Source organism: Cryptosporidium sp. chipmunk genotype I, assembly GCF_004936735.1.
Source record: "Cryptosporidium sp. chipmunk genotype I strain 37763 chromosome Unknown contig_12, whole genome shotgun sequence".
Lineage (NCBI taxonomy): Eukaryota > Apicomplexa > Conoidasida > Eucoccidiorida > Cryptosporidiidae > Cryptosporidium > Cryptosporidium sp. chipmunk genotype I.
In genome coordinates this window covers 118911-131773 of record NW_027125585.1, presented here as the reverse complement: position 1 = coordinate 131773, position 12863 = coordinate 118911, and the positions used below count along the sequence as shown (strand labels likewise).

Sequence of the window (12863 nt, the reverse complement as noted above, 5' to 3'; positions counted from 1 at the left end):
AAAAAAATATAGAAATATAGGGTCATGCTCCTCTATATTATTAGATTCACATAATAAACTTACCACTTTGTTAATTCATCCATTAAATTGACTAGCATAGACATTATACTCGAAGTTTTTCTGCTGGAACTTTTTCCAAAACTATCAAGGCTTGTGAAAGTCTTAATTCCAAATATTTGTGAGGATGAATTTGATTTACTTAATTCTTGAAGGTTTGTATGCTTCCAGCTTGGCTTAAAGAAAACTGAAATGAATTTTAAAGTTAAATGCCCAATAATTGCCTTGAATTTGAAATCAAATTCATCTTTATTAATGTTTAGAAATAGCTTTAAAGGTAAAGTAACTTCTTCAATAGTAAGTATATCACCAAAGTCAAGCTGACTATTTCTTTCAATATAACTTTGAATTGAAAAGATGAACAAGTTTAAGTTCATACTTAAATTTTGAATAAAATCCTCAAGCTCATATTCACTAAAATTTTTGACTTTTATTGAGCTAAGATTCAACAATTGTTTGATTTGAAATTTAATAAATGATACGTTCTGCAATATAGATTTCTCTAAAATAGGTGAAATTGAGAAGTCAACCAATCCAGAGTAAAAACAAGATATTGAAAAAGGTCTAGAACTGACCTGATACCTTGAATAGTCAATGTTTCGATCATATATCCATTTAAAGATTTGTTCTTCGACTTTCTTTTGCTCCTGATAGCTACCTATTTCACCCCTTACTTGAATAAGATTATGTAATGAATTTGAAAAAAGTTCAATCTTGTCAAAATCCTTTGAATGCCAAAGTAACCATTCCCTGCGCCTTATATTTGAACTGAACAAGATGGAAATTATCTTTGTAACAATTTTGTTTTTTTTAGAGAAATGATCTTGAAATAAATCAACATTATTACCACTTTTACTAGTATTGTCCAAAAGTATGAATGAATAATAAAGTAGAACTCTAGTTGGGATATTTCTTGTGTTAGAAAGATTTCCAAACGTAGATGGTTTTCCATAATTGTTAATCTTTTGAGTAATATGTTCAGAAACATCACATATTCCTGAATATTCAATGTCCTTAACTTCTTTATTAATATTTCTCATAATGAAGAGAATAACCTGATCTGGAAAATAACCATAACAAAAGGTTAAGAGAGAAATTACAATAGAAATTGTATCGTTTGAAGCAGAATCATCTAATAACAAAGAAGCTTTAATCCTTTCTTTGTTTAAATACTTCAATCTGCTAGTAATTTCATTTTCAGTCATAAGTGGGTGCAATAGTTGTTTAGAAATGTGAACTATCCATCTTATTAATATGTTTGTTTTAATTCCGTAAATTTCTTGATTTCCAATATTAGGATCTTTAATCCATTTGAATATCAGCTTAGCTCCAACTTTATTATTAATTAACAGCTTAATTTTGCTATCTGCTTTCTGCAGGATTTGGTCATTTACTTCATCCAAATCTTCAAGATTATCTTGGATTCTCTTATCAATTTGAAGCACTATAGAAAAAATATTATATACGAAATTTGCCTGAGAATCTTTATTTTCTAAAAAAGAATCTTTTACTTCGTATTCAATTGTTAAGCTCGTATCAAAAATATGCTGAATTAGATATAGTTGGGATAAACTAATTATATTCTGCTCCCTATTTTTTAATTCTCGCGAGTAAAATTCAAATAACTTATCAGTAGAATCTAAGAATTGAATAACTTTAATGCCTTTAAGGCGAAATAACTTTTCTGTAATTTGGAGTATATTTGAAAAATACTCCAATAGTAGATCCCTGCTGTAAACTGTACCATTAAGTTTCCATAGTTTTTTAATATCCACTTGATAAAAGCTTCCATTTAAATTTTCTCCTTCTAATTTTGAGTTTCTTTTACCCTTTCTACACAAACATTTACACATCTTTTCTATGAGAGATATAATTTGGTTAACTATTTCTATTTGCACTTCATTTAAGTTATCAATCTGATTAATTAATCCTTTTTGAAAATGATTAACCTCTTCAGTGCTTTGATTATTTTCCTCACTAAATTTTGAAGAAATACTTAACAGTGCGTACTCCAATGGCTGCTCCATATTATTGGCTTTCATTACCATGTCCATACTTGACGAACCATACAAGGGAACTGGAGGCTTGCTTCTTAATACTGATTCTTCATTCAAAAAACCATATAAAATGAAATCCATAAACCAACTTAGTGCAAATATCTGTCTAGGGCATGATTGGATAGCAACCCCATCTGAAATATTGTTCATTCCCTTGATTATTTTATTTAATACCTCTTCAATCTGCTCTTCATGGTCAACTATATATTTGTAACTCTGGTCATAAAATGACAAGCTCTTTGTATTTCCACTCTTTCTCCTTATAAAATTCAATCCAAATTTTCTTAAATAGTCATCAAAAAGCTCCAAAAAAATGTCCAACAAATACTGGCCATGTTTTATCACAAAAATCTGGTGAAAACATAATTTTCCACATAAATTATTCTCTATACCGGTATCACTGTCATATCTTGGCCCGCCACTCATGCATTCATTGACACTTAATTTATTTTTGTCCACATCATTAAAAGTCATTAATTTTTTTTTGGGGGGTACTTCTTCAATTCTTTTGAAAGTGACTCTTTTAGACTTCATGTTTAAAGGTTTCATATTAAAAATAAAATCTTCTGATTTATTTTCATTTTTTAATTCTGCATTCAGCGAATTATTTGAACTATTTTCTAATACATTATTATCTTTTATACTGTTATTAGGGTCTGAAAGCTCCTCATCAGCTTCTGGCTTCTCTTCCTTATAAATACAACATTTCTCTTGTGTGAACACCTCCAAAATACAATCCAAGGCTAAGTTGTCTAATTCCACTTCTAAACTGTTTCTTAACAATTCGATTATCCATTCAATTATTTTATGAACAACTTCAAAGTACTCTCCGTCCATAATCCATTTGTTTCTTTTACAGTCGCTATCACCACTTGAGTCTAAATCATCCTCTAAATCCACTTTTTCTCTATCAGAGCTCCAAAATAATTCCATTCTGTTCTTATAAATCATAAAGCCTTTGAAAAATTGAATCAACTTCTTCATTAATCTACTATCATCCTCTTCCCTATTTCTCAGTAGCCCAAACATATTAATTCCATCAACATCTTTTTTTTCCTCCAATTCTTTTATTTCTACCAATTCTTTTCTTCCATAACTTAAATTTCTTACACTATTATTGTTCATGTTCTTGCTCCCAATGCTGCTACTGCTCTCATTTATCCTCAAACTCCTTTCTCCATGCTCCCCCATCTCTTCTAATATGTTATTTTCGTTCATAGAATTATTAATTAAAAAATTATTCCTTGTGGGAACCGAACCTGGTTGCTTCATACACTCCAAGTCACTCATTGAAAATTCTGAGTCTTGAAATTTATCAACATCCAAGTTTCTGGACAAATGATAATTCTTGCTTTTAGAGTATTTACTCGATCTTGCTAGAAACATTGTCATCTTTTCTATTCCAACTAAAATGTTTAAGGACAAATCTTCTTTGTTATTACCTGCTAGGCCTAAACCATTACTTTTGTCTATTAATAAATTACCAAATTGATTCGGGTAGTTGTTTAATATATGTAAGTAAAACTCTAATAAATATTCAAAGTAAATCTTTCTATCCGAGGCTTCACATAGCAATCTAGATAAATGTAACCCTTTATCAACAAATAAATTACTTAATACTTTTTCTGGGTTACATTCCATTAATTTAAGTACTATTGGAATTAAATATTGAATATTTTCTGTATCCATCCTCGAAATCATTTTCCCAAAGCTTGATAGATTTTTAGAATCTTCCGCTATTCCATCTATTAAGCTGTTCGAATATATAGAAAGTCTGTCATCAAATAGTATATATATTAATTTTGACATTGATCTCATTCTTGTATTCAAATTATCCATCTAAAATTATTTATTAAAGTAATTATAACAAATTTATATTCATAATAGAGTGCTTATTTATTTCCTCTATTTATTCCAATCAACTTACACTTTTAATTATTATATTTAATATATTTTCATTTAATTTTTGTCTTTGCATATTTTCAGAAATTGAAAAATGTTTGTTTAACAGCGTTAACTTCAATTTTATGAGATTATTAAGTAGCATTTCATCCTAATAACAAAATTTACCATCAAATTATATTAAATTAGCTATTCAAGGAATTTTTTAAAACATAAGATAAGAACTTACATCGACTTTGTTAATTTCCTCAATAATGAAATTGCTTTCATTTCCCAACATCTCATTTATTATGAATCTTACAACTCCTTTACCTCTCTCACACTTAATCATCTGAGAGTTTTCCAATATAGATTTTTATTAACTTCATTAGTCATTTTTACTTACCAACATCAAATCTTCACAAATCTGGGACAAATATGTACTTGATTTTTGGTTATTTTTAAACATTTCAATAATGCACTATATAAGTTTGTATATAAATATTAATACATAACAATAACCCTCATTTATTATTCCTTTTAACTTACCTTGATACAAAGTCTTTTACCTGTTTTGTCAACCAAAGTTGAAGTATTCTTATGAAATAAGTGGGTCCCATTTTGAACCCAAAGAGAAATTGGAATGTTAAAAACTGTCAAAAGATCTCTATGCTGAAAGCCACTTTGCATTATAGTGTTAATAATCTTCCGTATTTTTTACCAAAGTAATATATTTACTACTTCCTTTATCAGAAGTAAGCCCTGCTTGAAATTATTGGATTTGATGTGGAGCCAAATTACACAATACAATTCGGAAGTTACAAAATTTACACAATGGAAATGGGTAACAGTAATAGTATTAGCAATAATAGAAGGTCTTATTTGGCTAATTATTCAAGCAATTTATATTTTACATTATATTTAGAAATATAATCACTCAGAAAATTCCCTCCACATTAGAACTTTTCTATTTCGACTTAAATACGAGACTTAATGACAATTAAATCTATTAATTAACATTTCCTGAAAATCTAAACAAATCAATTATATAATGATGAAAATGTTTGATTAGATGATTATTTTATATTTTCATACAGAAATAATGTCAGAAAATTGAATAGATAAAAGTTAATAATTTTTTTTTCTTAATATGAGAGGATTAATATAGAATACGAAGGTGAAAGTAATGATTTCTCTTCGATCCTCTTTTTTCTTTCTGTTTTAAGGCTTGTTTCTCCAAATCCTCCCATTAGAAACTTACATTTTCAAAAACTCGTCTTCTGTTAAAAATGTTAATCTATTTGCATCAGGAATGTCTGAAATACTCAAGAGTTCTTGGAAACCATCCTCCTATAATGGAGAGTTTAATTTAAAATATTTAAGCTTAGATTGAAAAACTGAGTTAATTTGTATAACTTACCGTCAACTTTTCTCCAATATTACACAAAATATGTTTCAAATCACTAACCAAAACCTTACCGTTTCCATATCTATCCAAAACGTTAAAGGCAGTCCTTAACTCCTCCTTATCAGCTTTCAACATAACTTTATGGGATACCAAGTCGAGATATGTCTGAAAATCGATTTCCTTTGAACCAAGTCCTAATGGCAGTAAACAGATTTTTTTTTTTAAACGAGTAAAGATTAATATGTTACAATATTAAAAATTTTCCTTAATTAAAAAAAAATACTTACCATGACATATTTTTTCGATTTCATCTAGTGACCAAACCTGGCCTGTTGCTCTTAATAGTATCAGTAAACACTCTTTTGAAACTAATCCATCACCATTTCTATCTTGCCAGTCAAAACACTCCTTCAACTCAACAGCCTATTTAAAAAAATAATAAGTCAATAAATAATTCAGAAAAATTATTCAATGATTTTCCACTTCTGGAAGATTATTGGGAAATAATTAATGAATAATAGGCAAAAAATCTTAATAATTAAAGAAATTTCCACCAGTCTCCTTAATAAGCTCAATCTAACCAACTTACAAATTCAGGTGTTATATTCCTTGGAAGTTTAATCTTTTTCTTTATTACCGTTGTCATTTCTACCCTTTCATTTTATTTTTTTTTGATTGACTGATCACAATTTTCTTCTCTCCACATGCATACATTAGGCGGGAAAGTCATGCAACTTCCCCACATGCATTAGTGAAAGCAGAAATAATTCGAATAAAGATTGAGATGATTGAATATTCAGTAATAAAAGTTAATTTTTAATAGATAGACTAGTATTAATAGAAGATATTATAATGACCTAACTATTAATTATTAAAATTGAAGCCAGACCTTAGAGATATTGGAGGCTTCTTCTTTTGTGTTTTAACTGGGTGTTGATGAGGTATAGATTGTGATTCAGCAGATTCATGGCTTTTGTTTCTTGGTCTAATTTCCTTGTTAGAAAGTTCAGTTTTTTTTTCTGCCAATGCTTCACCAACATGAGAAATTAGATTTGCTTGCTTCTTGTTTAGAATGTTGTAGTGAAGTGGGCTGCTGGAGTTTGTATCTCGTTCCTCTACCCCTCCTCTCTCTTTAGAAAGCTGGTAGTTTTCATTCTTATCCTTAGGACTCTGAGTCTCAGTATCTCTGATTAAGATAAGCTTGCTAGAGTTTCTTCTAGTTTCAAGTTTTCCAATTGTGTTAATTTCTGTTTTTATTTGGTCTTCATGAAAGTTTATAAATTTCAGATTATCACTATTAGACTGAGAAGGATGGCAAATTTCATTAGGCTCCGGGTGCTTTTCTCCAAGAGAATATGTTTGAGTGTTACTGATAGTAATGACTTGTTCCGGTCTGGCGGGAACTGCTGTGGGCGTAGCTTCGGACGAAACAGAAGTAATGCCAGAAGCAGAAATGTGCGCTGGAAGAGAATTTTGAGAATGATACGGGCCAGAATTTGCAGAAAATGTTGGAGATAAAAACGTAGAAGAAATTGGAGCTGGAGATATTGATGGAGAAATGCAAGGGGATACCGACGGAGATGGATATGAAGGCATAACCGGAACTGGAATAGGTGTTTTAGCTTGAATTGGAACGAAATGTTGACTGTCTTCTTGGTTGGGGGCTTTAAATAAAAAGTTTATTGACTCCTTTTTCTTGACTTTCTTCTTTTCCGCCTCCATCTCCAGTTTTACCTTCTCCAATTCCACCTGCAATTCCACCTTTTCCACCTCCACCACCTCCTTCTTCTCCACTTCCACCTCCTTCTTTTCCACTTCCACCTTATTCTTCTCTAATTTCGCCTCATTCTTCTCCATTTTTACGTCCTTATCCACTTTCAACTCCTTCTCCACTTCCAAATCCTTTTCCACCTTCGTGTCTTCCCTCTTCTCATCAATTTCAAGTCTAGTACCAGACTTTTCATCCAAACTTAAAGTAAATTCTTTAAGCAAAATATTGTTAGTATCAGGTAGCTTTTCACATTGAAGTCTCAAGATCTCGTCAGTAAAGCTTGTTAATGAGTGTCTAGAGATGTGATCAAACTTATAATCTTTGAACAGGTTAATAATAGCAATAATATTACCGTACCTGTCAGAAAGCAGATTCTTGAATCTCAAATATAACCTAATTATGCTAGTTATATTTTGTTGGGTATCGAATTTCATCTGAAAGCCTCTAAAGTATAATCTATTGATATTGCCACGTAATTTATCAATAATTGTACCAATCAAAATAGTTTGAGATTCCACTGAAAACTTAAAAGATGTTGATAAATCAAATGAAACATTCTCTAATCTTTCATCAGCATCTCTTTCCATGAATAAATCCCCATCTATTTGACGGAAATACTCTATTGATTCATTTAACATATATAACTCCACTGAAGGCAACCTAATTGAAATCCTTGCATGCACTTTATTTAATAATGAGTTAATCTTATTCCACTCTGGTGTATTAAGCTTATTAATCGCATTATATTTGTTTAATGATAAGTTAAAAGGATGGCAAAGAAGTAACTCAAAATTGTTCTCTTCTTGAGGATTTTCCTTTATTACACCACTACCTTCTTGTATTAGTAATCCTCTGAATCCAACAGTTACCGGAAATGCTCCAAGTCCCTTATACTGACTCCAAATAGTTAATAGACATACTTGAACCAGCTTCATAATCTCACTACGAATATTATCAAGAAGCTGTTCGTTAAGTACAATAGTTACCGGTGTCAGATTAATATCCATCTTTAAATAAAAAGGTAACTTAAATACAAAGCTTAAAAAATTTGACTCTCCACTTCCTCTCACTTCTCCCTTATTTTCTTTATTACAAGAATTATTTGGTGGCAACATCACACAACTTAAATAATTCCATCTCCTCATATATCTACTAATCCCATTTGCCTGACCATTATTCACAATAGATGCCGGTACCGGCACCGATGTTGTATTTAAATTATCATTTTTAATACTACCGAGGCTTGATTCATTACTTAATTCAGAATTTGTAGTTCTTATAGCATCAAAAGAACCTGAAACTGAAGATGAATTAATCCCTAACGCACTTGAACTGTTACTTATTCCTCTTGGATCTTCAAATCTAACAGTCTTTGAAGATACCAAGCCACCCTGCCGTCCGTTTCCAACTGTATATGACGAGAATGTACCACTATGTGTCTCATCCACATAATGAGTTAAAGAGGGAGAGCTATCATATTCATTCAAACTTGAAGAATTTCTTCTATTAGGAGTCTGTACCTTATTTCCATCAATTCCTCCTTCCGGAGCAAAGTTTTCAGGAAAGTTATTCACCTGAACTGCTATTCCCAAGACTTCTCCAAGCCTTGAACTTGATCCAGGTACAGATACAGATATAGATCCTGATACTCCTGTAACACCACCCAATTTATTCCCCTCATTTTGTCCACAATTAGATGATAAGGATTCGATACTTGTATTCTGTCTCTCATCAGACATTGAGAATATAACAATCTGTTCGTCTCTGATCATCTTCTTGCTTACTGACCTATCTGACTTGATACTGGAAATAAATTCTCTCATTAAGTTACTATCATTATAGTTCCAAACTATCACCTCCATCCTCTTAAAGCAGGAGCTTATTCTCAGGCTAGTGCATGTACTCATATTAAATCCTAAACCAGTTATCACTATTCCAAAAAGCTTCCTTGGGGTGAATATGCTCGTTACCATATTAATATTACTACTGTCTTGGCCATTTTTACTAAAATATCTTGTTAAGGAGTGATAACTTCTTTTGATTCCGCCAAACCCATTTGAAGTACTTGCACTATATTCTTTAGTTTCCGTACTAGCTTCTCTACTACTTGCTTTAGCTTTACCAATCCCAGAAGACTTTTTATTTTCGCTAACAAGATGACAAATGTTAATCTCGAATTTAGGAATGCAGATCCCAATGATCTTATTTGAAATGATTTTAGGAAGGCTAATTCCAGGTCCAGCCAAATCGCTCAGCCATTCTGGAACATTAGAAGAGTCTTTAAAGACATATGGTAACTTTTTCTCGAACTTAAAAGCTTTCTTTTTAACAGATGCACTGTCTATGATACTCTCCTCCTCAACCATCTCATTAGACTCCATACTTAGGTGTTCCTTGTTGACTTGATTCATGCCTATACCCGATTTACCCAAATTCAAAATCTCTATCTTATCTCCCTGATTATCCTTTCCACCATGATCTATTATTTCATTTCTGTTCTCCTCAGGCTTCTCAAGCTTATTCAAAGAAGACGAGGGGATTGAAAACTCTGGATCTCTCTCGGATACTGATACCTGTTGATTCTTTGGTCTTGCCATAGTCACATTTGTAATCCCCATAGACATATCAATATCTTCCATTGGATATGACGATGTTGCGTGCGAAGAAGCCAAAGTTGAGAAAGATAGAGATTCACTTTGCATTGAAATACTACACAATTTGTTCATTTGCTGGAAGTCCAAGTGGTAGCTCAAGTTCATTAACTGGTTAATCTCTATTGTCTCTGAAATTGCTAAAGGAAAAGCCTCAAAGTACTCATCATAAAATCTTCCCCATAAATGTAATCTAAGCCTGATTGGGTGCCAGTCCCGTCTTTTCATTATAAACCTGGGATCCAACCCCACACCAAAGAAGTCAGATAAAACATCAGTTTCAATTGAATTCTTATCAAAGATTCCTGATCCAAAAATGACATATGGATGTCTTTCTATATTTTCCTGTATTAAATTAGATATTTGTGCCGGTACGCCTGCTGAAATTCCTGAATTTATTCCAAACTCAAAAACAGATCCTCCACTCAAAAGTGACGATTTGTTCTGAAGACTATCCTTAATACGCCTACACAACGCGTCATCTTGTGCTATTCTCCTAATCAGATCTGTGTAACTTTCTCTCAACCTGCTGATTAATTCCCAAACTGATGACTCAGTCTGAATGTGAAGACCATAGGCCAACAAAGTTAAGATATTCTTAGTCTTAATATCCATATTATGGTTTACATCGGAAAATACATCCACAGCTCCTTTTTGCTTCTTTTGGATTGTTGAACCGTTTTGAAACAAAGCAAACTCAATCTCAAACTCACGCTCTGCCAATATATGCCATTGAGATATCACCCAGTAAGAGTGGTGCTGTAATACAGTTAATATACATCTCACGTCATCACTCTTCTCAGATACCTTTTGTAAAATTTCAACATCGTATTGCCAATATCTACTCAAATTAAAAGATACACTCAAATGATTAATAATCTGAGAACTTAGCCCAAGAATTGAGGACAAACTTGAACTGCTGTTCAAATTCGAATTAAAAAATGAAATTGAAGATCCTAGGCTTTTAGCATATTCGTCCATCCTTTCAGCTTCGGCGGGTCCACATTTACCGCCTAAAGTGCATACATTATACACACCAGTGTCGGTCCTATGAATAACGGTTCCAGAGTCTGAAATAGGCTTTTTGCCGGTAATCATAAATTCAATCCACTTCCATTTTTTGATGATTTTGATGTATTTTTTTCTTTCAACTCTATAGTTGATTTCATCCTTAAGACTATTGTGTTTGTTGTCTTTGTATTTGATGTTTCTATAATATTTTAGACTAAAGATCCACCAATCTCTACAGATGGTTCTAATTTCAGTTGGAGTCTTACCATTTCCAGGCCTTTCAACAGGTCTAAATTTTCTTACTTGAGTCCAAAATTGGAACTGGTTATAGAGAGTCACAAACCTAACAAGTCCATGAATCATTTGTGGATAGACATTAATTTCAAATCCACTCTGGATATTAATATTCAGCAATGTGGCAATATTAGAGCCAGTATAGTAATCACTCAAGTAATCTTTTGCTATATACCCGTTATTTTCACCCTTATTCTTGGAAGTAGAAGATGAGGAGGTGGAGGAATCGTGGGAAGATGCTGGATCAGATGGAGAGCTTTTGCCAAAGCTGCTACCACTACTACTACTACTGCTACCACTACTACCATTACTCTGAGAGTTTTTTTCAATAGAAAGCTTGTGAATGAAAGGATTTACAAACCCAAACTGAGCAGAAATATTAAGATTGGAAATAATCCTTGTATGATATTGCAAATTCGAGTTTACGAGGTTCTGGATATCGTCAATCGTTACTGCTGAAAAGACCCCAAATTTATCATTTGAAACCTCAGTTTGCTCCAATAACGAAACAGGAATAAATGGTGCAGACTCATCATCCCAAAAAGCACTCAAACCTTTAACTTTAATACTAAAAATACCCCTTGGGTCTGCACTGGAATTATTAATAGAAAGAGGATGTTGTGGTTTACCTAAATTGGCTGGATCAGTCTCAGTGTTTGAGTTATCTTTTGAAATAAATCCAATTTGTTCTTTCTCCTCGGTTGGCCATTGAAACTCCCAACAGTTCCTGGCAGGATTAATTGTCACAGAGTTAATGTGTATTCCTGCTGACATTGGATGAGAAGTATCCAATACATCATCCTCATAACGAATATAGAGGTTTCTAATACTTAGGGACAAATCAGGAACATACCTAAAAAGCCATCTAAGCAGTGCGTTTAATCCTTCTTTACTTGACGAGTTAATATTAAATAGATTCTCAGAAACTTCGCCTTTTTGAGGTCCTAAACCTTCCCCAAAACCATCATTATTGTATCTAATTGTTTGGATATGCTTAAATAACTCAACCAATCCAAATACATTGTCCATAGAATTTCTTATCACATCCTCGTATGACTTATATGCCAAATTTGGGCCCACAATTAATACCACTCCCTCAACCTCCATCACCAGTTTTGAATGGGCTAGCAAAACTTGGATGCTTGCTCTTCTTATATGTCCATACTTAAGTCTGAAGGGTATATCTAAGGAATACCATTCATTGGAAAACGCTCTTGTATTTAGCATTACATCTTTCAAATTTACCTGGTCTAAAAATCCACTCAACCAAATACTTTCCGGCAAGTTAATAAAGTAATTCAGTAAGTTTTCATTTATCCTCCTTAATACACTCTCCACGAGCATCTGAGTTGAGCCCACTACCAGTTCCCTTAAAGACATCTCGAACTGATTGCATATCAATCTAAAATTCGTTAAAAGAAACTTTTTGAGACTAGATCTAGATCATGAAAGTCCAATTTATCCCCAAAGCTATGCCAATTATAGTTTCTAAGAATTAGGCTCAATCCTCAAATTCTTTATTTGGTCTAAATTATACAAATAGCTACTAATTAGTATTTGTGTGGCTTTGGCGCCAAAACATTTTTTTTTGTAATTTGCGGTTGGGGGATTTTCTTTAATTTTATTATAAACTCATTAAAAGCACTTAAAGGATTAATTTTTTTATTTTAAAAACTCATTTATTTTCGCTTTTTTACCTAAAAAAAAAAGAAATCAAACAAATTTATCTTTTT

The 12863-nt window shown here is 32.2% G+C and overlaps 2 protein-coding genes across 2 annotated transcripts; both read right to left on the bottom strand.

The window, feature by feature from the left end:
* Nucleotides 1–59: 59 nt before the first annotated feature.
* Nucleotides 60–3953, bottom strand: ELE39_000505 (uncharacterized protein; the record flags this gene model as incomplete). Its single annotated transcript, XM_067343554.1, has 1 exon — nt 60–3953. One exon carries the CDS (start codon nt 3951–3953, stop codon nt 60–62), a length of 3894 nt encoding a protein of 1297 aa, XP_067202336.1.
* Nucleotides 3954–6267: 2314 nt separating this feature from the next.
* ELE39_000504 (VPS13 like involved in vacuolar trafficking) lies at nt 6268–12474 on the bottom strand (the record flags this gene model as incomplete). The annotated part of the gene is made up of 1 exon (XM_067343553.1): nt 6268–12474. One exon carries the CDS (start codon nt 12472–12474, stop codon nt 6268–6270), a length of 6207 nt encoding a protein of 2068 aa, XP_067202335.1.
* Between the last annotated feature and the right edge of the window lie 389 nt (nt 12475–12863).